The 26,171-nt window shown below is 44.1% G+C and overlaps 1 protein-coding gene across 9 annotated transcripts in view; it reads right to left on the bottom strand.

Moving 5' to 3' along the window:
• Positions 1-2,867: 2,867 nt before the first annotated feature.
• The window catches only part of EHF (ETS homologous factor), a 69,162-nt gene continuing 45,858 nt past the window's right edge, over positions 2,868-26,171 (bottom strand). For all 9 annotated transcript variants that reach the window (XM_078148087.1, XM_020963919.2, XM_020963920.2 and 6 more), the window contains 6 exons: positions 24,086-24,148; positions 21,556-21,624; positions 21,387-21,455; positions 11,157-11,216; positions 8,330-8,525; positions 2,868-7,729 (listed from right to left, as the gene is read on the bottom strand). In XM_078148087.1, coding sequence (XP_078004213.1) covers positions 7,630-7,729; positions 8,330-8,525; positions 11,157-11,216; positions 21,387-21,455; positions 21,556-21,624; positions 24,086-24,148 — 557 coding nt within the window. In that variant the 3' untranslated portion in view covers positions 2,868-7,629. The remainder of the gene's footprint in view (positions 7,730-8,329; positions 8,526-11,156; positions 11,217-21,386; positions 21,456-21,555; positions 21,625-24,085; positions 24,149-26,171) is intronic.

Below are 26,171 nucleotides of genomic sequence, written 5' to 3'. Positions count from 1 at the left end.
TGGCGTGGGTTGATGAGGTAGTTGCTGAAACCCTTCCTTGTGATTCTGTGGGTAAAGGAGTACATGGTTGATGCTCAGAAATGTGTCTAAGAACATAAAGAAAGAACTAGAACAATAGCCAGGGTGGGGGATCAGGGTCAGATGACCAGCAGAGATCAGTAGACAAGTGGGCTGGCTGTACTCACTCAAAGGAAGTTTCCTGGAAAACTATTTACAGCCACGCCCAAGTCTGTTTCCACATCTGTCCAATGAAGGGGTTGAACTGGATGGCCTCTGAAGTAGGTGTGGACTAGAGAGTGGTCTAGAACACTGAGAGGTTGTAACTGATGCCACATAACCAGTATGGATCGGGGAAGGACTGGAACCCAAGTCTTCCTGGATCCAAGACCAGCTCTATCCTCTATGTCATGCTGGGTCTTGAATCAACTGGGATGATATCAACTCTCCATCCATGATCCTAGAATCCTAAGCTTAAGGCAGCCTGCTTTGTGGTAGACAATGGAGCAGAATAAAGGACTCAAGTCAGATTCATTCCCATTTGGGGGGAAATGGCCACATTTCCTCATCTCTCTGGCCTCATTGATTTCTGTTTTTGAGAGTTAGAGTAAGGTATTTGTGCACATTTCAGAAGGTCAGAGAACGGTGCCATTCTATATGCCATGCTTGTCAAGGCAAGGTAGGTCGGGTGAGGGCAGAATATGGAGCGCCTTAACTATATACCAAAGAGTAGAATTCTCAGTCATTTCAGATAAGCACTTTGAATGTCTTTATCTCTGCACTCCATCCCTGTGCCCAAGGGCAGCTACCTGCCCACCTTCTCCCTCTCTGGCTCTGCTATCTTCCCATCAGTACCCTAACTCTGATCCAATCCTCCAACAAGACAGCCGCAGATCTTTGAGATGGAACTAACAGTAACCCAAATCTCCTGTTCAAGAAACTCCCATCACAGACTCAGACTTGTTGGTGTTTGCACATTCTGTCACCATTCCAAGAAACACAGATACATTTCCTTTGAATCCTGGAGGCCAAGGGCTGTTGATTTTTTGCCATTCTTCCAAGGTCACCTTTGATACCAATGTCTTGCAGGTTTTTCTTTCACTATCAATTGTTGGGGCTTTTTTTTTATTCCTTTTCTGTCAACTCCTGTCTCTCCTCTTCCTTCTCTTCACACACACACACACACACACACACACACACACACACACACACACACACACACACACACACACACACACCCTTCGAGCCAGATATTAGAGAATCGAGGTTCGGGAACATTAAGGGAGGCAGGTCAGTATAGTATGTAAAGTGCTGCCTTTGGAGTCAGAGGACATGGGTTTGAATCCTGCCTTTGCCACTGACTATTGTGCAACCTTTGGCTATAAAAGGGAGATGTAGAGGATAAGGGAGCCATGAGTGTCTGTAGGGATCAGGGAAGCAGCCAGTAAAAAGCTTGAAGGTGGGGGAAGGAGGAAGGATTGTGGCAGCAGCCTGCTGGATTAGATGGAAGAAGATAGAATGGTCCATGCAGAGTGTTAGAGATGGTAGGGTCCATATGAAACATCAGGGCTGGAAGAGATCTGAAGACACATATGGTTAGAACTAGAAGTGATTGGAGAGATCACCTAAATAAGTCAAATCTCAGTGTCACACGGCTAATTAGAGATGGAGCTGAAATCAAAACTCAAGACCCTGCACTACCTAGCTTCTCACTTAAAAATAATTAGAACCACGTATGAAGTCTAGGGCCCTGTAGGGGCTTTGGAGACCATCTCGTCCAACTGCCTGATTTTATAGATTGGGAAACTGAGGACCAGAGAAGTGATTTCACTGGCCAAGGTCAAGTTGTAAGTTGGTAAAACCAGGACTAGAAGTTTTGTGTGTATGCATTGCATTTGCCTCCTCCAGTGAAATTTGAGTTCGTTGGGGTGGGGGATGCCCCCTTGGTCGTTGTCTTTCTATCTGCCTGAGCACAGCATAGTGCCTAATCAGGCACAGAGCCATTCAACTGAACTGCTTCATTTCCAGGCCAGCGGTCTTTCCATTCGACGATAAGTGACATTCTAATAGAATATAAACTTCTGGAGAGCCAGGTGCTAACTTGTGTCTTTGTACCCCCTGGCATTGAGCACAGTACCTGGCACATAGCTGGTGCTTCATAAAGGCTTGACTGGGTTGACTGATTACTACTAATGATGCCACTGACCCTTTGGCAGTGGGACTTTAAGGAGATTTTCTAGACTTTTGGGAGGCTAACTGACCCTATGACTTTGACCTTGACCTTAGCAATAGTTCAGCTAACTAGCCCTGGGAGCAGGGCTGAGAAGGGAGGACATTGAGGGCTGGAATCCAACTGCTGCCCTAAAACAAATTTTTTTTCAACTAAATAGATAATATATTAATATATATTAATAAATATATCATATATAAATAAACCGAGATGCAGCATGGCGTAGCAGGGAGCTAGCCTTTAAGGCAGGAAGAATCTGGGTTCAAGACCTACCTTGGACACATACCAGTTGTATCACCTTGGACAAGTCAATCTCTCTCAGTGACTTGACAAAATTCTCTTGGACTGTACATTATGAAGATACTGATCTTCAGTGGTAAATGAAATTCCTCACCAGGAGCTCCCTACCCCATGAAATCACAGGTCTCATAAAAATGATTTACTCTTCAGCAGAGGGATTGGCCTCTCCCACCCTCCTTCGCCCAGCCCTCCCAGATAATGGATACCTAGCAATGACAGTATTAGTCAATTCACTGAGTAAACTTCCTTCCTCCCTGCCCCAGCAAAGGTTCAAGCAGATTTCGAATGTCCAGTGCAAGAGTCACACGTGCATACACACATTTGTAGACTATTCCCCAGGTTGGTTGGTTGGTTGGTTTTTTAATTAAGGTATTTGTGACAACTGTAAAAATAGAAACATCATGCTGAGGAATACAGCTCTTTGGTGATACAGTTTTTTTTTTCTTTAACAATTTTAAGATTCCATTTAAAGAGCAAGATCCCTGATGAAACAGTGGCCGTGGAGCTGTTCCCCCACCCCTCAATTGTCACCACAGAAACCAGAAGGGAAGAAAAGCAGGTGTTGTCCAGTTAATTACAGAAGGACAAATCTCAGTTTCACTGAGCATGGAAAGGCCTGTACATTCCAGCAGCCAATGGGAGACCATCTCAAGGGCCAGTTTTGATTGAACTGCTCTAGTCCGTGTCAAAGAAAATGCTCCCAACGGCGAATTCGAAAGATAGTTCTGTCCCAACATTGTCCATTCAACAAGTATTTATTCAATGCCTACTATATGCATAGGACAGGATGCAGTAGATTCTATGTGTGCTATGCACATAGTAAGTGCTCTATAAATGCTTATTGATTTTGTTTCTTAAGGATAATAGAACAAGTGTTTAGCACTTAGCATTTTACATGTATTATACATTTGAAAGACCACACTCTTGCAAAACCAATTTATACATCCATGCTAAAAGTTCCATTGCTAACCCTAAAAAATTACTCAACATTTAAAAAAAATACAAGAGCTTAGAAATGCTTTACATTTAAATAGCAATTTACATCATATAAACACATTCATCTCTTCATTGGTTAAAACTGGTCAAAGGTTCATCGCTGCTTTGCACCCCAGGTTAAGAATCACAGTTTTAAATAAGGTAGAATTTGTGTGTCTAACATGCATCTTCCTCGTTGACAAGATGAGTGTTTGGTTTCCTGTAAGACCAGGTAATAAGTCAAACGTTGAAATCCCACAATGCCACACTCATTGGTCGATGGATTTTCTTTGAAACAAAAAAATCGTCCTGCTCAACACTGTGCCAAAGATGAAGCAATTTGCAATGGATGGGTCTTAAATTACACGTGGGCCCTTCCAACTCAGCCCCTGAAGGCAAGGCCTCTCTAGAGAGGAGGAGTCTGTGCTCCTAAGAGACATCCGCCATGATGCCACCTGCTTAGACTACAAGTTTTCTTGTAAGAAATCAAGAGGCTCCCTATCTCAGAGAGAGCCCTTTTTACACTTTCTTGGGCTTACATACTTCCAGATTCAACCAATAATGTTTCAGAAAATCTGAGTTAGCTAAGAGTATTCATTGCCTCAGGAAAAAAAGCCAAAAGGAAGTATTTGAAAGGGCAGTTCCCACTTAGCTGCTTTGAGAGTGTCCAGGGCATCAGCAGGAAGTTTCAAGCAGGGGATTTTGAGTGACTGAAGAAGGTAAAAGGCACACAGGGATGAAGCATCTTCAGTCACAGAGAGAGTTCCAGTGGCTCTGGAGTCAGAGGCACTCGCTTCATATCCCACCTATGTGACCATTCATCCCTCTCTGACTTCAATGTCCTTATCTGCAGAACAAGTAAGTTAGCCCTCCAAGGTCCCTCCTACCTCTAAATCTAGGAGTCCAGGAAGCTGTAAGTCAGAAGCCAATTCTCCAAGGAGGACAGCGATCTGGTACAACCCTAGGACATCTCCCCCCACCCCCCCTTTTGGCACTGTAATGAGAAGTACTCGGTTCTCACTCTCAGCACTCAAATTGGCATGGCTGCCTACCTTGGGTTTTCCAAGTCACGAACAGCCAACCCAGGTAAAATGTACAAAATCCAAATGGAGCCAATTGAAAGAGAAGGTGAGAACTCAATACCCCGATTTCTTCAGCTAGGGACCCAGTGCCAAGAAAGAGTGCTACCAACCAATGAGTAGTGAGCAATCCTTTTACGCGGTCATGAACTGGCATTCTCCAACTCCACTTAACACCTACAGAGTGATGCTTGCTGCTCAGGGCAATTAGTTGAGACAGTGAGGGCCCACCCTAGAAAAAGCCAGAAAGTCTCAGAACTAAGGAAATCAGGCCTTGTCTAAAATGCTGTTTTTTGGCCAGGGAGCTAGGTACTCTAGCAACAGAGGATGATAATAATCAGGACTAAGCCCAGAGAAAGGTCAGAGAGAAGCACTGGGCAAGTTGACTCTTCTGTGGAAGATGTTTAATTCAATAAGCATTTATTAAGCACCTAATACATACCAAGCCCTGTGCTAGGTCTTGGGAATACAAAGACAAAATGGTCCCTGCCCTCTAAGAGTTTATATTCTACACATTTTAACACCCCTTCCCCCAATACACACGAGTCACACCTATTTTTTGACATCAGGAAGTAAAAATATTGTGATATGTACTTTCTGTAAAGACTTAGTGAAGGGAAAACAGGCTCCCTCAGAGCTCTTTTCCTTGCTTAGAAAGCAAGATGTGGGGGCAGCTAGGTGGCACAGTCGATAAGCACAGGCCCTGGATTCAGGAAGGCCTGAGTTCAAATCCACCCTTGGACACATACTAGCTGTGTGATCCTGGCCAAGTCACTTAACCTCAATTGCCTCACAAAAAAAAAAGGAAAAAGGAAGATATGCTTTTATACCTCAAGAAGAAGGAAGTACATTGTAGTGCAGGGGATACAGCCCTGGCACTGGAGTCAGGGGAACTGAATTCTAGTCCTGACTCAGCTAAATCCTCCACTGGACCCACAGGCAAGTCCCTACACCCCTCCCAAGCGCCAGCCATCAAATGAAGTTAATAAAAACAATTGCATAACTCCCAACTTGCCAGGCAATTGTGAGGATCAAATAATAAACACTAGAGAAAGACCTTTGTTAAATCTTGAAGAGCTATTTAATGGTGGCTATTATTTTTATGGGTGCCCTGTGTAGAACCATGCCAGCTCTGTCATTTTCTTGCCTCTTTTTTTAGTCACCTGGTAATTGTCAACGGAAAAACTAGACACCACAAAGCTACAGGCCTGGGGTCAGACTGTGGACACCATTGGGCAGAAAGGCCCGAAATCCAAGATCATGCTTCTGACAGTCAAGGCCGACTCTTCCTGCCTTTAGCCTATTTGCAAATATCCAGCAACCAATATTGAGTGCCTACTGTGTGTTATTCATCAACCAATGATTTCTGAGTGCCTACTGCGTATTTGTTGGGGAAGGAAAGAGAATTAATTAAGGTCCCTATAATCTTGGTGGCAACATATCCTGGTCCTCATCTTGCAGGAAAAAGAGGCAGAAAAATTAGGAGAAGGTCAAAGGCACGGGGCAAGCAGGAAGACTAGGGATAACTTGGCTTCACTTTCATTTTCCCCTACATCTAAGCCAATGCCTCACTTTCCAGACACCTTGGAGCCAGTTCCACAGCTGGAGGTGCCCCTGGTAACATGTCACAATAATAAAAAAATCATAGGATCACAAAATGAGACCTGCAACAAATGTTCGAGAACATCGAGCCTAAACCCCTCATTTTGGAGATAACGCAACTGAAGCACGGATAAGGAAGTGACTGACCTAAGGTCTCTCTGACTCCAACTCCAGCATCTTTTCCCACTATGCCACAATGCCCATTTTGGTAACGTTATTTCCTGATCAGAATGTGGAATGCCAGCCAACCAGGCCAGAGCAAGGATAGATGAACCTGGAAGAACCAAGCCATGGGGGAAAGAATTGGGAGAAATCCTCATTTTCAAAAGTCATTCTCATCATCTCACACCCCAACACGCACATATATCTTCCCCCAAATAATTGTGACTCTCCTTCGAAACTCCACCAGTAATTCTCTGACTGTTCTTGCTACATGACTCTGTTTCTCTTACACATCTTTTTCTCTTTTCTGGGGCTCTGAAAGTTGATCCTTTTTCATTCTCCCTAAAAGACAATCTTTGGAGCCTTCCCTCTGTTTTAGTTGAGCTAGAGGGCAGGAGATGGATGACCTCTTAGCTCTTATCCCCAAGTTGGGGGGCAAATAATTACTCCCACAACATAGCGTTCACTCCCACCCTGCCTACTCTATCTAAAAACTAGGATAAACACAACCAAGGATTGACCAGAGGAGAAAGGCAAGAGACAGGAGAGTCTCACCAATCAGCCAGGAAAAATGTAATCTCTGCAGCAGTAGGCTGATCTGGTTCAGAATCCCTGATAGAATGATTCTTTTAACCTTTCTCTCCCCATTAAATTCTATCAGCATGGTTCAGGGATGATAGTAGAGCCAGCATCATCTCCAGCTTCCAATTACTGATCACCCAGAGACTAAGTCCAATCTCCCAGCATCTTTTGGGCTCGTCACCTTGATCCAGAAGGTTCCCAGAGCTATGTCATTGGAGTACAGTCAAGCTGTTGTATCCACTTCTTCCAAGAAGGACACTTGGCATCCTCACAAATAGAGAACATATCACCTTATTCTAAATTATCTTGCATTTAAAAAAAAAAACAACAACATTTAATGCCCTCTGATTTCTTTTTTTTTTTGTCCTCCAGGCAGGTAGCAAAAAGTGGAGAACCACATTATTCTTGCAACAGAAATGAACTTCACAAGAGGCAAAAATTGATCATAACCACATTCAGCATCATATTTCACAGAAAACTGTGTACGTTTTTTCCCCATACAGGACATACTTCAAAGTAACAAAATAATTTTAACAACTGTAGTGTTCCTTCTTCCCGTTAGACGTAGATCGTTTCTTCCCTTATGGTACATAAATAGGAGAAAAGTAGTCTTTGAAATATTTACGTCCAGAGGTTCTTGGCTTGGTGTGTGTGTGTGTGTGTGTGTGTAAGTGTGTGTGCTGATTTCTTGTTCCGACAGCCCTAATTTTCATTTTCTCTCCAGCCCCGGGCATTCTTCCCAAATTTATATACCAGTCTCCGTCCATCCACACGTTCCAGGATTTCTCGTTTGTAGTAGTATCTGTAGAGAGGAAAATATACAAGGAGGCTGACTAGGTCTGAGCTGGTGGAATGTTTGAGCGTGGAAGACAGAGCTATAAATAGCATGGAACAACTGGCACTTTGTCCCAAAACATCGAAATTAGAGGGAGCCTTCAGCAACAAGCAAATCATGGAATTTAGCACCTTAGTCAAAGGAGAGAGATTCTCCCACCCCTCCCCCCAACCAAATTTAATTCAACAGTGCTACACAGAAGCCAGGGGATGGTTTCCCAAGGTCTCTCTCCACCTGCCCCCTCCCCAACACACACAAACTGCTCTGGCTCCTCCCTCAGCTGGCCCAGGAGTCAACATTCTAGGATCACCAATTTAGGGCTGGAAAGGACCTTAGGGGTCACCTAGCCCAACTCCCTCATTTAACAAATGAGGAAACTGAGGCACAGAGAGATAAGAGGACTTTCTGGAGCTCAAACCAGTCCGAATGCCCCACCAGGGTGGGCAGGGCTTTAAATCTAGGCCACCCAACTCCATCTAGCTCAGGCCTCTTTCCTCTTCCCTAGCTCGTCGTGGCCGTCAGGGATCATTCAGCTTTTATGGCATTCAGGCCTCGGGGATCGTTTACCTCATAGCCCGGCTGAGTTTTTCGTAGGTCATGCTGCTGTTGTTCTTTTTCTTCCCCCAGAGCTGAGCCACTGCCTCTGATTTCAAGAACCTGAAGATACCCTCAGACCGGTCTTCCCACTTTATTAACCCCGGGTTCTTATCCGGGTTCAGGAGAATGTCTCGGATGAACTCCCACAAGTGAGTCCCTCGAGGGTCTACCCAAGAAAGCAGAGACAATTCGTCACCAGGGAGTGAGGGAAGGGTAACAAGTCTTCAACTACTACATCTCTAGAATGTAAGCACCGTGAGGGCAGGAACTGTTGCTTTGTTGTTTTGTTTTTACGGTGCCTAGCATACACTAGGTGCTTAATCACCGCTTGTAGAATTAAATTGAATTAGATTATCGATGGGTGCCAGTCCAACACCTTCCTTTGGGTCTCCCCCCTTTCAGTTCTATTTCATGTGTTGTTTCCCCTTATTGGAATCTAAGCTCCTTGAAGGCAGGGACTGGCTTTCTTTCTGCTTGTATTTCTATCCCCAGTAAGTGATTAATAAATGTTCATTGATTTTTATTCAGATAAAGGTTAAATTTGAAGGCCTCTGAGGTCCCTTTCACTTTTGAAATTGAGTGATTCTATCTCCTTCAACATATGGGATATGTGCTTCAATTCAAGTCAACAAGCAATTATTAAGCACCTACTATGTACATGATACAGTGCAGAAAACCCTTCATTGTGTATGTTAGTTGAGGACTGAAGAGTAGAATGGAGCCCTTCCCTGTTAAATTCATCAAGTCATTTCTACATTCCAGTTTATGCTTGTATTAACACTCCCCTCAACTTCTGGTCCCCAGCTCCATGGCTGTGACCTCACACATCTGTCTACACAGCAGACAATCTATGGAGCACCTGCTCCATCTTGGATCTCAAAAATAAGTATCTCTTGCCTAGAGGTATAAGTATCTTCAGGAAAGAGGGAAGGGTGAAGGGGAGAGACAGACACAGAGAGAAAGAGAAAAAGGAAGGAAGGAAGGAAGGAAGGAAGGAAGGAAGGAAGGAAGGAAGGAAGGAAGGAAGGAAGGGAAGGAAGGAAGGAGGGAAGGAAGGAGGGAAGGAAGGAAGGAAGGAGGGAAGGAGGGAAGGAGGGAAGAAAGAAAGAAAGAAGGGAAGAAAGAAAGAAAGAAAGAGGATAGCCAAAGAAGGCAACATTAGTTTACAAATAAGTTCTAGTCTTCATCACTCAGCAGGTGACCAAAAAGGCATTTCATCCCAGTTCCTCAGCTCCATCCCAAGAGCCATATGCTACATTTCTACAGCCCTTTAGGGCAGTACAGTAGGGAGCATGTTTTACATAGTCACACAGTCAATAAGTGGCAGAGTCACTACTAAGTATTAAAGATTGAGTTTGTAAATATGACTGAACCAGTCATGTCTGATTATTCATGACCCCATTTGGGGTTTTCTTGGCAAAGATAATGGGGTAGTTTGCCATTTCCTTCTCCAGATCATCTTACAGATGAGGAAACTGAGGCAAACAGGGTTAAGTGACTTGCCCAGGGTCACACAGCTAGCAAGTGTCTGAGGCCAAATTTGAACTCAGGTCTTCCTGACTTCAGGCCCAACACTTTACCCACTGAGCCACCTCACTGCCCCAACTCCTCTGTTTTAGTATATGAATAAAGGCTGGTGGTGGGAGGGCATGGAGAAGGGGAACTAGAAAAGTGATGGCAGAAACCGGTCTGATATGGTGTGAAAATAAGCTCTGGCTTGGAGATCAAAAGACATGAGTTCAAATCTCATCTCTGTTATTTACTGTATGTATTATTTGGGGAAAATCATATAATAGCAGTGTTTGAGAATTTGAAGGACCATGCCACGGGTGGGAGATTCAACTTCTTTGAATGCTCCATGATGTTGCCTTGGGAAGTAGAGGGCTCCTCCTTGCTAGAGGCTTTCGAGCAGATTGGATGCCCACCTGCCAAGAATGTCGAAGAGGGGATCCTTTTGACCATGGGTTGAACTAGACAGCCCCTGAGGTCCCCATCAGCCTCTAAAACTCTGTGATTCCATTTAGGGGGGCCTCAGGCTCCTCCTCTGTAAAATGAGATAATTAGCACCCCCAGTGAGGTCACCCTATGAACCAATGCCTAGCTTCTCTTGGGCAATGGAGTGTTTTCTTTGCTCTCCAATAATAATGTCTCTATCTGCCTACCTACCCATTCATCCTGCCGTCATTCCACCTGTTCCATTCATTCAATGAACATTTATTAGTGCCTACCATGTACAATTCTAGGGAGAGATTTAAAAAAAAAATTCAGCTAATCAGTCAACAAACTTTTATACAGTATTTACTATGTGCTGGGCACCATGTATACAAATACAAAAGTGAACTGGTATTTACCCTCAAAGTGTCTGTATTCTACTAATCTAAACTAAAGCCCTTTCAGTCTAGAAAGGGGCTAAGTCAAACCCAGATAAGTGACATACAATATTCTATGATTATGTGCTTTAGAGAGGTGAGGAACAGAGGATCTTGTGAGGCTAGAAAGGGAGGTTTACCAACCTCAGGCATCAGAATAGGCTTCACATACGTCAGGGGCATCTGCATTGGGCTTTAGCAAACAGGTAGGGATTCAGCCCATGACAGGGAAAGGGAAGACATAGAAGTGAGAGAAAGCAAAGGCAAGGAGGCCTCAAAGATAGGTCTATTAAGAGAATAGAGAGCGGTCCAGTTGGGTAAGGGCATGCTGCACATAGATCCATGGAGGGAGAAAGGACTAGGAAGGTCAGGTGACGCCAGTCAGAGGAGGCTGGCCTTGGCTCCACGGTCACAAGGGGACCACTTACTGTGTTTTTTGGGGTGAGATTTGGCGGGATGCTCCTGCTCCTTCTTCAGATCAGGTGAATCTGCTCAGGATGAACAGAGAAGACACTCAGGTTACATACTCTGCACCATTCTTTTTCATTTTAATAACACAAAAATATAAATGCCAGTTATAAAGAGAGACACCTTTCAAACAGAGAGACAGATCCTTTCTTCTTTTTTTTTTTCTTTTGGCATGCAAAGTTATATCTTCATCAGCCTAACAAAGGAACCATTGACGGGATTTGAGTGACTACAGAAACATATAGATTAGTTTAACAAAGGAATGACTCACTGTGGGCCCTGTGCCTGTCACCACGGCGGGGAAAGCGACCGAGGCACAGCTGAAATCGAATTAAAACTGTAAAACTGAGAGGCAAAATTGGAGGTATCGTATGTGTTGTCTGTGAGACTTCGTATTATGGGGACATTTAGGAAGACTGTACAAAGAATGAGTATAATAACCACCTCAATGCTGAACTCTACCCCCTCCCAATCCATTTTCCTTAGAGCACTACCTCAAATAAAAAATAATCCCCAAGCCGGCTCTATCAAGAAAAGTGGTACAGAGGAATGTCTGTTAAGACCTGGAGTCAGCAGCTGCCACTCAAGAGCTGTGAGACCTTGAACAAGTCTCTGTAAGTCTCTGGTCCTCAGTTGCCTCTTTCTAAAATGACAAGACTGGACCAGATGCCTCTGAGGTCCCTTCTCCTCTGTGATCTTTTAATGCTACAGACTTTCCTTCCACAGTCCCTCAGAAGGACAATCCAATGATGGTCATTGACCACTTGCCAGATTTCATTCTCCTGAAACCAAGACTCCAGCCCTATCCCCATTATCACACTACAGGGGTGTTGGGCTTCAGACAGAAACTGGACTTAAGCATTCTGGGCCATCTCTTTCAGATGGACCAGTCTACCTGACTGAGCTTCTCTCTACACAAGGCTTTTAGCTATTCCCACAAGGGCCCTGTGTAAACTACCTGAGTCGGATGGGAAGAGATGAAAATTTGTCAAGATATTATACTAATCGCTCATATTTGTACAACCTCTTTATCTATAATCTCATTTGCTCCTCACAACAACCATGAGAGGTCAGTCAATGTATGACTAATCCTATTTTTTTCAGTCTGATCCCATTTTACATGTACCAAAACCAAGGTTCAAAAAGGTTGTTACTCACCCAGGGTCACATAGCTAAAAAGAATCCAAGGTAGAGTATAACTGTAGTGTTCCTGGTCCCTATTCTAGCTCTGCCTTTCTGCTGAATCCAGTCCTCTGCTAATGTGCTACCCAGATGTCTCTTCAAAGCATTGAGGGGGCCATGCCAACCTGAAAGTGGGTCTTGATACAGCAAGTCCATCATTGGAGGACCAGCCAAGTTAAGGTGAGAGGGTCAGTCAGCTGCTGAGTCACTTTTTGGACCACAGCAACTCAAGGAGAACCGTGGCTTGGAACAGAAGACAGTGATACGAGCCTCCTTGCTGCTTCCCATAATCTCTAGACTGCGGGTATTTGCACTGGCGATTCTCCATGCCGGAATGCTCTCCCTTCTCACCTTGGCCTCACTGGAATCCCAGCTAAAATCCCACCTTCTATCAGAAACCTTCCCTTTAATGCTAACGTCTTCTCCCTCTGTTGGTTACTTCCCATTTTTCCTGTATGTGTCTTGTTTGCACGTGGCTGTTTGCACATAGTTGACTCCCCCATTAGACTGTGAGCTCCTTGAGGGGAGATGTGTCTTTTGTTTCATTTGGGTTTTGTCCTTTTTTCTTTTTTGGGGGGGTGGGGATGGGGTATCTCCCTCCATTATTTAACACAGTGCCTGGCACGTGGTAGGGACTTAATAAAATCCTGTAGGTTTGACTTGATGTATCCAGTCTATGATTTGGGTGACTGAAGGAATTCTAGCCAGATAGAAACCTGGTTCTTTTGAAATATAAGCAAAAGTAGGGACAGCTAGGTGGTGCAGTGGAGAGATCACTGGCCCTGGAGTCAGGAGAATCTGAGTTCAAATCTAGCCTCAGACACATAACACTTACTAGCTGTGTGACCCTGGGCAAGCCACTTAACCCCAAGCGCTCCACAAAAAAAAAATAGATAGATAGATAGATAGATAGATAGATAGATAGATAGATAAATGAATGTGCATAAGATCAACAAGAAAACCCCTGAACAAAAGTCCACAGAATCACATATAGTCAGATACAACTGAACAACAAAATGGGGATAATAATAGCACCTCCCTCCCAGGGTTGCTGTAAGGATGAAATGAGATAACACATGTAAGGTAGGGTTTAAGCTCGTGTCCTCTGACTGCAAACTCTCTCTCCCTCACTAAGCCATCTGGCTGCTACGAAGGCACCAACCACACGAGGCCCGCACAACTCCTTCTCCTTCTTTCCCTTTCATGATAAGTTGGTTTGTCCTGAAGTTGCAAAGGTTAATTAATTCCCAGGAAAACCAAAGAGCCCTCCATCACCCTCTCTGCTGGGCAGGAGGTAGCAGGGCGAGGGCGATTGCAACATCCCTCACAGCAGGATGTGACAATGTCGCAACAGCCTTGGCACTGCCCCAACAGCCTTGGCACTGCCCCACTGACACAGAGTGATCCATCACTGTGACAGGTCAATGCTGCTCCCTAGACAAAGACACGTCGTTACCCAGAGAGCAGTGTGTGGCAACCGGAGCTTTCTAATGGCGCCCAGGAGAGATGCCCAGAAAGCCTTTCCGAGACAGGGTTGGGCTCGGGGAAGATACTTCTCCCCTCAATGGCCCACACATTCCACGGTCTCTGTGTAAAGGCTGCAAGTTTCGGGGGTTAGCCTGAATCAGGAAGAGATGGGTTCAAATACAGCTTCCAATGCCTACTAGCTATATGACCCCAGGTAAGTCCCAGGAAGCTCTTTAAAACTCAGTTCTCTCCTCAGTAAAGCGGGGAAAATAGAATCTAGAGTGTCTGCCTGTAGTTATGAGAACATCCACATAAATCTCTTTCTAAATCATCAAGTATTACATGAATGTCAGTTATTTAATTAAAGTAATGGCATAGACCACAAGGGCAAAGTTTTTTCTGGCTTTGTCAGCCCCTCTTTCCCAAGGCTTGACATTCATAAGACCCAGGTTCAAAACCCTACTCTGATGCTTACTACCCTTGAGACCATGGACAAGAGAATTGTGACTCAGTTTCCCCATCTATAAAAAGAGAGGATTGACAAAGAGATCAAAGAAAGAGGAAAAGGACCCATATGTACAAAAATATATCAGCTCTTTTTGTGGTATCAAAGAACTAGAAATAAGGGGGAGGAGGTATTACTCATTAGTTGGGGAATATCTGAACAAGTTCTGGTATATAAATGGGATAGAATACTATTATACTGTAAGAAATGATGAAAGAGGGGCAGCTAGATGGCACAGTGGATAGAGCACTAGCCCTGGAGTTAGTTCAAATCCAGCCTCAGACACACGATATTTACTAGTTGTGTGACCCTGGGCAAATCACTTAATTCCAATTGCCTCACCAAAAAAAAAAAAAAGAAAGAAAAGAAAAAGAAAAGAAATGATGAAAGAGACCATTTCAGAGAAAACTGAGAAGACGTGTATGAACCGATACAGAATTAAACGAATAGAACCAGGAGAACAATTTATATAATAACAACATTATAAAGACAAATGACTTTGGAAGAGAGGTGCTATGACCAACACAATGATCACCCAGAACGCCAAAATCTCGATGATAAAGCATGCTACCCATCTCCAGAGGTGACTCAGGGTACAAGAGAAGACATTTTTTTTTGACATGGCCCCTGCATGAATGTTCTGCTTGACCACACCCATTTGTTACAAGGGTTTTATTTTTCTTCCCCCTTCTGGTAATTTTAACTTGGTGGGGAAGAAAAGAAAATGGATTTTTGTTAGTTAAATATTAAATTTATTGAAAAAAATAAAGGGAGTTAAACTAAATGGGCTCCCAGGTTCTTTCCAGCTCATGACCACTGCACCTCCGATTTTGTCCCCTGGTCTTCCTAACACAGGGTGCCTCCATCCCTAGAGGCCCAGCAACCCCGATGAGGGTTTTACAATGCAAGTGTTAGAACATGACTTCAACTCCACTGCCTAGCTCACAGCAGAGATTAGGGGTATTTGCATATGATTCAGCTGTGAGCAATTTCTTTACTGGATATACAAATTTCAGTGTTATAAGAGGCTGCAACGCCCTAGCTTTAGGCCCAACAAGCCAGTGGATAAACACATCAAGCCAGAGTTGGCATGACAGGGCCCCTTGACTATCAAGCTCGTCAAGAATACTGGCAAAGCTTTTATGAAAATGGGCAGATGTCAGAGAAATCAAAACAAACTCGACTTCCCCCACCTCCACTTATCGGAGAGGGCATCAGTTTAAGCCAGGCCCCGCCTTAGCTCTGCTGGTTCGTCGTACTCAAATATAGAAAGGTCCTCAATCACAGGACTTTTTATGAAGCCTTGAGATTCAAGAATGGAACCCACTGGTAATGACAAAATGGTGGGACGGCTCTTGTCCAGTCTAGCCATGGCTAGAGTCCACTCCCACTCGAGCCCCCACGGGTCAGTTGGGGAAGCGTAGTGGGATAAGTGAGGCAACTTGAAGCAATGGATGGAACACTGCCCTTGGAGTTCAGTAAAATCCCACCTCCCTTATTAGCTTTGCTCCCCTTAGCAAGTCACTTGACCTCTCCAAGACTGTTTTTTCCCTCTATAAAATGGATAATTTCTGAGGTCCCTTCCCAAATTAGATAGTATCTGTAAAAGTGCTTAGCAGATTACCTGGCTCACAGTAGGCGCTTAATAAATGCTTGTTCCTTTTCCCATTCCCTAAATCTACGATCCTAGGAAATCCTAGACACAGTCATAGAATTACAGATTTAGGGCTAGAAAGAAAGGACTTACCTCACAGATCACCCAGGTTCATCCCCCTCCTTGTTTACTTCTAATCTATCCTGCATATAGATTGTTTGTACACAGCTATTTGTATGTTATCGTAGACTGCGAGCTCCTCGAGGGCAACTACTGTCTTTTAGCTTTCTTTGTATTCCGGTCTATTACGCTGCTTGGCACGTAATAGACACATAAATATTTGTTAACTGATTGACTGCTCTTCAGTTGTGCTGGACAGATCTAGTCTGGAACTGCTAATGAGGTTCTTCCCCTAGACCCCTCCACTATGACCACCAGGTAATAGTTAAGTGTTTGCATAAAGGTTTAAGACCTGTAAAAATAGGGACAGCTAGGTGGCACAGTGGATAGAGCATTGGCCCTGGAGTCAGGAGGACCTGAGGTCAAATTTGACCTCAGATAAAAAAAAATTGCAAAGATGATAATTAAAAATTAAATTTAAAAACATTTTTTAAAAAGGTAAATTTTTTTTGAGGTAATTGGGGTTAAGTGACTTGCCCAGGGTCACACAGCTAGTAAGTGTCAAGTGTTTGGTCTGAGGCCGGATTTGAACTCAGGTCCTCCTGACTTCAGGGCCAGTGCTCTATCCACTGCACCACCTAGCTGCCCTCCAAAAGGTAAAAATTTAAAAATATTTAAAAATACCAGTTGATCCTCACAACAATCCTGGGAGGAAGATGCTACTATTATCTCCATTTTATAGATGAGGAAACTGAGGCAGATAGCAGTTAAGTGACTTGCTTGGGGTCACACAACTAGGAAGTGTCTGAACTCGGGTCTTTTCAACTCCAGGTCTAGAGCTCTATCCACTGTACAAAATTAGATGCCTTCCCCTCACCAAAAAAGCTTTTTTTCCTTCACTGTCTAAAGCAGATGGGGAGCCAAGATTTCCTATCCCCATTTCCTAGCTTGGAATAAAACCCAGGTTTAGCAAAGCCAAGTTCCCCAGGCTCAGGGTATCAGGACTGTGCCCTTAGCTCCAACCAGACCGAATCGTCTCTAACACTATGCTGTTGTTTGGTTCAGACTCATTCATCCTCAGCTCCTGACTCCTTCCAAAGAAACCCATTAGGGAAGCAGTGTTAGCTAAGAAGACTTCTGGAATTGGGCTCTCTCCGGCCGGTCCTGGGCTGTGAGAGCCACAGCCCAGCCTGGGTGTGGCTTCATTTTCAGAGTGTCAGAGCTGGGAAGGGCCTCAGAGATCATCTCATAGGAAACTCCTAGGCAAAGTGACTGACTCCAGGTGATCCAGCCTATGGCTGATGGAACCAGGACCAGATCCAACATCTTAATCCCAGGGCTCTTTCCATTGCACCACATTCCTCTCAGCATAGGCACAGGGCAATTCCTCATACTCCGTCCAGACTAGCCAACAAATTCCAATCTCTTTAAGTCTGTTCTCATTCACTGAGGAAGCATATAAGGCATAAATAAGACACAAGTAAGTCCTAATGCCTGGAAATATTAATATTGTTCCCACTCTTGATTCATGCTTATCCTACATTACGCCCCTTCCCACATTCTACAGGGCTTTCTTGATGTCTTCACATACAATATTCCATCTCTCATCTCCACACCTTTTCATTGGCTGCTCCCCATGCCTGATATTCATTCCCTCCTCTCCCAGAATCCCAGTTTCCCTCAAAACTGCTCAAGTGCCATCTTGTGCATGAAGCCTTTCCTGGTTTTCGAGCTAGTATGCTTTCCACCACCCACCTCCTCCCCCTAAAATTACCTTGTATTTATTTTGTAAATATTTTATGTACATGTTATCTCCCCTGATAGAAAGTCAGTTCCTTGGGGCAGGGATTGCTTCATTTTGGTCTTTGTAACCCCAGCGCCTAGCACAGTGCCTTAACAATTACATGTTGAGTGGTTGATTCAAGGGACAGCCATTTGGGGGTACACCTTCCATGAAACGAAGGTTCCCCTAACACTCCCGCCGCAAAGAATGAGACCTGGGGCAAAGCCAAGTCCTCTGGTTCCCCACCCACCAGTCTTTCCACCCCAGTACCCCAGCTGTGACTTCGGTAAGCTTTTCTCTAAAGAGATTACCTCAGAAAAGTCCTGGCAGAGATTGCATGAGAATTAAACCCTGCACATTAACCTGGCACCAATGCATTTCTTTGCTCTATTACTACCTTTGGGTCTCTCTGGGAGTAGGAAGGGAGTAGGGACAGTCACTTCTCGGTCTTGTATGAAATACACACTCCTTCCCCAATCTCATCTCAACCTCTCTCTCAAGCCTGATTTTGTTATAAGTCTTCTTCCTATAGTCTACTATTGGGTCAAACTGAATTATTAGCTGTTTACCAAATATTCCATCTCTGGCCTCCCAGCCTTTGTATTGGCTGACCCCATAGCTGAAATGCCCTCGCTCCTAATCTTCACCTCCCAGAATCTCTGGCTTCCTTTAATGCCAATAGCAATAATTACGACAACAATATTGCATTATAAGCACTTTAAGGCTTACAAAGTACTTGAACTATAATATCTCAACTAATCCTCACAAGAAGCTTGTGAGGTAGGTGCTATTACAGTGAGGAAACTGAGGCTAAATGTAATTGAGGGTAATGTGACCAGGGTCACACAATAAATATCTGAAGGAAGATTTGAACTCAGCTTTTCCAGTGCCAAATCACACTGTTTCCCAAGGCCTTTTTGGGTCCTCCATGTTGCTAGCCCCTTCCCCTCTCAAGATTACCTTCTACCTATTCTGCATATATCTTTTTTTAATTTTTCCCAATTACAATGCAAGCCCTTTGAAGGCAAGGAATATTTCACTTTTTTTCTTTGTATCCTTAAAGTACCTGGTATATAGTAAGTGCTTAACAAATGCTTGTTGAAAAAAATTGAATTAACAGGAAGCAAGGTGGCACAGTGGAGAGGAGGACCTGAATTCAAATCTGGCCTCAGACCAAACACTTGACACTTACTAGCTGTGTGACCCTAGGCAAGTCATTTTACCCCAATTGCCTTCAAAAAAATGAAATTAAAAAATACTTAATGGTTTATCAACTGATTTTCTGCCTCAACATCCTTGACTAAAATGTACTCCTTCCTCTTCTCTGCTTTTCAGAATCCTCTGCTCTCTCATCTTCCTCCGGGCAGCCTTCCCAGATTTCCCTAGCTGAATGACCCCTCAATTCCTTCCACAAATATTTCTAGAGCCATTTGGTCTGATTACTTTGCTGGCTGCCATCACTGCCCACCTTGGACTCTACTTATCTGTGTACATATCTTATCCAGCTCAACACCCCAAAAAAATAGTCCAAATGACTTGAAAGCAAAGACCAGTTCATTTTCATCTCTGCACTCCCAGTGTGTAGCACAGTCTTGCACAAAATGGGCTCTTAATAAACTTTGCTGAATGGAAATTGAACGAATTGCCCCAGGCCAGATTCATAAGGAGGGAATCATAGATTCACAGATGAGGTAGCTAATCTGGCCAACTTTCATTCTCATTCCTTTAGTCTGAGCAAACCTTGTGCCCCTGAGAGCAAACACACAAGTAAGTAAATGGATTAAGGGACCAAAGTCGGGCTATCTAGTTATCTCTCCAGTTAGCCTAGACAAAGACCCATGCTGGGTGGCATCCCAAGGAGGGCAAGCAGAACGAGCAGATGCCCTGAGCCCGTACTATGAAGATCAGCAGGGAGGATTTGGAGATGTGGAGTGGATAGAAGACAAGACAGAGGAGGCACCCAGTGAAGGTACAAAGTGGGCTGACATCTATCCAGAAGAGGACCAGACTAGTCTCACTCAGCCCTGGAGGAGAAAGAAATGGAAGATTCAGGGAAATGGGAGCTCTCTCTAGCAGTAGAATGGGATGCCTTGAAAAGGGACAGCCCCCCTATGGCTAAGGGGCTTCAGATAGAGGCAGGATAAGGCTCAAAGGGTCATCAATTTAGAGCTGAAAGCACTGAGTCCAGATACCGTATTTTACAGATGGGGAAACTGAGGCACTGAGGTTTTGGGGGGTTTTTGATGTTTTTATTGTTGTTGCATAGTCATTTACCCAGCTAATAAGTATCTAAAATGGGATTTCTATTCAGGTGTTGGTTAGACTAAATGACCTTTGAAATCTCTTTAAATTCTGAGATTCTATGATTCTGTGGCAGGTTCTACAAGTCAATGCACATCCATGTGTTAAGACTAACTCCTCTCCCACTACTGAGCATTTTGTCATTTGGTACCCACTCATATGGCTGATGGGTCTGGGGACTTATGGATATATGTTAAGTTAGGTGGTCCAGTGGCCAGAAGTAAGGAAAACTTGAGCTCTAGACACTTCCAAGCTATGTGACACTTCAACCTGTTTGCCTCAGTTTCCTTATCTGTAAAATGAAGATAAGAATAGTGCCTACCTCTGAGGATTCTTGTAAGGATACATACAATTATTACGAATTGCAAAGCTATTAGCACAGTGCCCAGCACAGAGTAAGCACTCCATAAATGTAAGCTATTAATATCAGTAACATGCTGTGCTCAGCACTAATGCATTATAAACACCTTTGGTAATGACTAATAAGGCATCGGGGCTGGCTCTGAAAGTAGGCAGAGTTGGCAGCCACACCGGTTGGGGTGATTCCAAGAGTTTATACAAAACTATGATGCCCCTCACCTACAATACAAATACTTTGCTTATAACTGAAATTCCACAACCTGAGATTCAATCCTTTGGGTTAAGGCATTCACACACTCAAAGAACGTTAAGCCTGAAAGGGCTTTTTGTGGCCATCTCATCCAATCCCCTCCTTTTATGGGGAGGTGAGGGGTGGGGGAGGGATCAAGGTCCCATCGGTAAGTTGTGAAACTGGAACTGGAACCCAAAGTCTGCGACTCCAAGCCCCAGTATTCATTCCACTATGGTAGTCAGGCTTCCTTACACTTTAATTCCCCCTACAATGCAGACGTTGAGACATCACATTCAATGTTGCCCTAATTTGTACTTTGCTTTTATGAAATTCTTTGCTGCAAGCAGATTTTGCTCAGAAAAGATGTGGGGAGGTGGAGGAGTGCGTAATGACAGTGGGGACCAGCTAGCGTAGGGAGAAGATCAAAGAAAGGAGAGGTCAACTCAAAAGACTTAACAAATCCATTAGAATTCACTTGCTCTGCATATTAGAGATTTCCTTTGAAATAACTGCCCTTCCCCAAGTCACGTGGGAGCCAATTCCATAAGGAAAACTACATGGAGAGTGAGACCTAGAATGCCAATCACTTTTAAGAAGCAAAGGGAATCAGAACATTTGAACTCAGAGATGTAATTGATTATCTTACCAATGGGGAGGTGGCCAGTGGTTGTCATGGAGATCTGAGCTCGGCAGAAAGTTTTGCTGTCCATCATTTCTAAATCAAAGAAAGACAACGGGAAGTTTAGAAGCTACCCCCTTACTAAATGTCATTGTGGGTAATTTGAAAATGGCTCGAATGGTAGGATGGTAGTTACCTACTGTGCTACCATAGTTTGCGTCATATAAATAATTATCTTCTTTCCAAGTGGTCATAATGGAAGGATCTGAAAGGAAAAAGAAAAAGGGGAGAATTCAGGGGGGGCAAGAAAAAAACTTTTGTCAAGTCACCAGCTTTGTGACTTTTGAGATCATAATGCTTTTCCCTGGCCACCAATCCTCTTTATGCTTTGTCTCAATCATTAGAACATAAGCTCCTTGAGAGCAGGCCTGCCTGTCTTTTTGTATTCATATCACTGGCCCCTAACACTATGCTGAATACATAAGGATAGGGACGAGATGTGATTTCATTGATCATAGGGAATGCCCAGATAAGAGAACTGGCCTCTTTGTCAATGTAGATTGGCACCATCTCTGAAACACACTATCTTAGAAAATTGTCTAGAACTCGGCAAGTGACTTGGCCAGAGTCATACAAGCCCCATCTGTATCAAAAACAGGATTTGAACCCAGCTCATCCCGGCTCCAGGACCAGATTTCTATGCCATATGCCGTGGTGCCTTTCACATCATAATTACTTAATAAGTGTTTTTTGTTCATTTCATTCATTCATTCAAGTATCTCCTGACCAGCTTCCCAGCATACCACACTCTATCCTCTTCTGAGCATAAATAATTATTACTGTTTCACGTGAGGGTGGGGAGAGGGTACAAGGGTAACTTTTCTAGGACAAAATTGTATAATTAATGAGTAGTGGTCTTTACAAAATGATATGTTTTCTCATAATTGTATGGAGCTCATTCTGTGTGCATTGATCCTCAGCCCTGTCTGCTGACACCTCTGAGGGTTTCCAGTTAGCCTCAGGGGTATCAGGATGTTTTTTCAAAATGAAACTAATCTTAATCCCTTTTAATTAAAAAAAAATGAATCCACCTACGCCATGCAGCATTTTAAGGAGGAGAAGAGTTTGCAAAAGCAAATAAAAATATTGGGGGTCAAGTGTACCAGTCCTAGAAAGAGCTAGGATGTCCTTCTCTGCACAGCAGATTTGGGGCCTGAGGATCACCTCTTCTCAGCCCTGAATGCCCCTTTAAATTTCTGAATCAAAGATAAACTCCCCTTCACCACCCAAAGTGAAGCCTAACTCCATAGCATCCCCCCAACTCCTGGCTGGTCTCCAAAAAGAAACTTCCCCTGGCAGTTGTTTGAGCTCCATTAATGCCAGCAACTAATTAGGACGATATCTTAATGTGTTTATTTTCCTGGCTTTAGAAATATGAAAAGACCTCTCCTCTGCACCCCCACCACCCCAACTTAAAAAATATTTATATTGTTCTTCAGCAGAAAGCCTACAGCCTGGGAAATGGGAAGAGAGCTGAGTTCCAACTCAGAAGACCTGGATTTGAATCCCAACTGTCCATGTAACCTTGGTCTGTCGTGTCCTCCCATCTCCGGGCCTCAGTTTCCCCATATGTCAAATGAGAGGATTGGACCAGATGGGCTCTGAGGTCTGTTCCCACTCTAAGTCTATGATCCTTTGAGATCTTCATTTTGTTTTTACTGCACAAATCATACGAAATCTGACTCACTGCCTAAGTCCTTTTTACGACACAGGGATTTAGCTGGTATCCTACCTAAGATCTACGTGTTGGGGCACCCCAAGCTCCAGCTCTTTGGGTTACGCCCTCTCCTTGTTTGGTCACCCCATACATCTGCTGTTTTGGGAAGCAAAGACAGCCCAGGAGGTTTGGGGGGTGTTGCCCCGTCTCGGGACCTTCTTTTCTCTTCCCCCTCCAAGGATGGAGCAGCCTTTCCACCCTTTGGCTCCACTCTCCTGAGCTGGTGCCACAAGAAAGCTGGGGTGCTCAGGAAGGAAGAATGGGGCTCTTTGGGACTTCACCACCCCATGGTCCTTGAGGAGGGTGCCTGTAGGGTCACTGAAGGGAGAGGTTTAAACTCCTGGAGAATCCATATATAGGGATTCCCAGCAAAGCTAATTAATGTGCTTAGCTACTCTTGGTTTTGCCTTTAATAACCAGGGAGTAGCTACCTGGTTAAGGAGTAAATACATGCACTGGGCCAGTTTCTATCCCACATGATTCACAAAAGCACCCGAGGGCCAAATTCTGGCCTTGGATGCCTGAAACTTGGGTGCCCACTGAAGCCAGTGACGGATTCTTCTTTCCTCTCCCCTGGCCCTACTAAGATTTAGAGTCAGAGGACCTGGGATGGAACTCCAGCTCTGCTGATTGCCACCTATGTGATCTTGGGTAGGTCACTGAACCTCTCCATGCCTCAGTTTCCTCATCTGTAAAATGAGGTTGCTAATCCAGTATCTTTGCCAAGAAAAGCCCACTAGGGTCACAGAGAGAGTCAGACACAACTGAAAGGACTCCACAATGATAATAACAGCCATAATACCTGTCTCTCATGAGGCTCAAGTGAGGTAATTTATGGAAAGTACTTTGCCAACCTTGAACCACAATTTAACGTCAGCGATTTTTCTTAAAGTCCTTTCTCTCTGACTGATCCCTCTCTGCAGGGATCTCTCCACCAGTGATTGCTTACCTGCTTGCTCTGTCTTCACAATGACATTGTGGGTGGACTGGAATGGGTCACTGCTGCATTGACCTGCAGAGGATGGTTTGGAAAGTTAAAATGATGGGGGACCAGGGAGAGAACCCAAGCTCAAGATTCTGACTGTGCCCTAATTCCTCACGACACCTGCACAGTTTGAGAGTCTGGACCTCCACTGACTGCCCCCGTCTCTGAGCCCTTCTTGTGTTTACTCAGGAGGCCTCCACGGCTCCCACTGATGCAGGCAATCAATCCCCTTGGAAGGCTTTCCCTCCTCCTCCTCATGAAAGCACTTCTACTGACTTGTCTGTGCACATCCTGTACTCTTCCAGTAGAATGGAGACATTTTGAGGGCAGTATAATCCAGTGGAAAGGGCACTGAATTTAATGAGATGACCAGAGTTGGAACCCCGGCTCTTCCAACTGCTGCCTGAATGACTTCAGGAGACCTCAGTTCCTCCTCCTAAAAATGAGGGGGTTAGATTCACTTAGCCTTTCTGAACCTCAGTTTTCTTATCTGACGACCCAAGTTCAAATTCTAGCTCTGCCACTATCTGTGTGACCTTGGGCACATTCTTGAATATACCTGGGCCTCATTTTCCTCATCTATGAAATGACAGGGTTGGACTTGATAACTTTTAAGGTTCTTTCCAGCTTTTAAAACCATGACATAATGACATCCCCTGAGTTCAGTCAGGCCAAGGCTTGAAAAAAGTGGATTTTAACTGGGGGGCGGAGAGGGGAAGGAAGGCTTTTGGCTTCATCTGCCACGGTTGAGTCCTCAGGTTTATTTTTAGTGTTTTGTTTGGTTTGGTTCTAGTAAAAAAATAAATGAAATTAGCAACCACCATGAGCTGGGTGCAAAGGAATGAGGGACTGACAGATGAGCTCATCCAAAATGGCGGTGGGGCCGTGGCGGAGTGGAATGTTCCTGAACTGACACCAGAGTCCTCTCGCTCAGCTCTCAAGTCCCTTCTCAGTGCTGATGGCAGCTGTCAAAAGTTGGAATATCCTTCCTATCTGAGGAGTCACTGCTTCCACATGACCAGCTGAGAAGCCCAAAAGTCCCATTAACAAGGCATCAATTCCCTTCCCTTTGGGGCTAGGTCTTTCCCTATATGCTTGGAGAGAAGAGCTCATTTAGAGCATGTGACTTGGGAGTCCTTGGTTTTTAATGTTGGATGACTTTACACTAGTGGATCCCAGTGGATCCCATTCAAAGCCCTTCTGGCTTTGAATGACACATAAATAAATATAGCATGGAGCCTATATCAGATTGCATGTCATCCTGGGGAAGGGGAAGGGGAGGGAGGGAGAAAAAAACCTGGAACTCAAAATCTTATGAAAGTAAATGTTGAGAACTGTCTTTGTATATAATTGAAAAAAATAAAATACTCTTAAGTGGGAAAAATAAATAAATTTTTAAACCATAGGTTTTAAGTCCAGTAAAATGTAAGCACTTTGAGGGAGGGTCTGATTTTTGGTTTCTGTTTCTTTGTTTCAGGTAGCCCCTGACAAAAGCATCTTGCAGACAGACAATCAATATTTGCTGGAGAGAAATAGTAAGACTCCTGCTTCTCTGCAGAGGTGGGGGAGGGGCAAACTGAACATGGAATGCAAACGATAGCGGCAGACCTTTTTCCAATATGCTGGTTGGATTTGTTAAACTTTTTTTTTTCCTCTCACTTTTCTTATTTTAAGGGGTGGCCTTCTGGGACAAGACGGATACACTGGGAAATAAAAAGGGATATAAAATCAAAAGGTAGCAATAAACAATTTTAAAGGGGGAAGGGGAAGAACTCTTAGGACTATATATTTCAGACTGGCAGGGACCTTGGATTGGAGGTCATGTAGTCTAACTCTGTGTCACAGATAAGAAAACAAAGGTTCCAGCCAAGCAGGTTGCCTGAGGTCAGACAGGTAGCAGATGAAAGAAAGCCTGGGGTTGGAACCCAGGCTCTGTGATTTCAGCTTCAGTGCTCTTCACCCCGACCCCTTTAAAAACAGTCAAGACACTTTTTTCTATCAGTGTTTGGAGATACGAATATTAGGCTATCTCTATTCTATAGGGAATCTC

The sequence above is a fragment of the Phascolarctos cinereus genome, unplaced genomic scaffold (assembly GCF_003287225.1).
Source record: "Phascolarctos cinereus isolate Bilbo 61053 unplaced genomic scaffold, phaCin_HiC Scaffold_9;HRSCAF=440, whole genome shotgun sequence".
NCBI classification, from domain to species: Eukaryota; Metazoa; Chordata; class Mammalia; order Diprotodontia; family Phascolarctidae; genus Phascolarctos; species Phascolarctos cinereus.
Note: the sequence above shows the minus strand (reverse complement) of the source record. Positions and strands in the feature narration are given on the sequence as shown.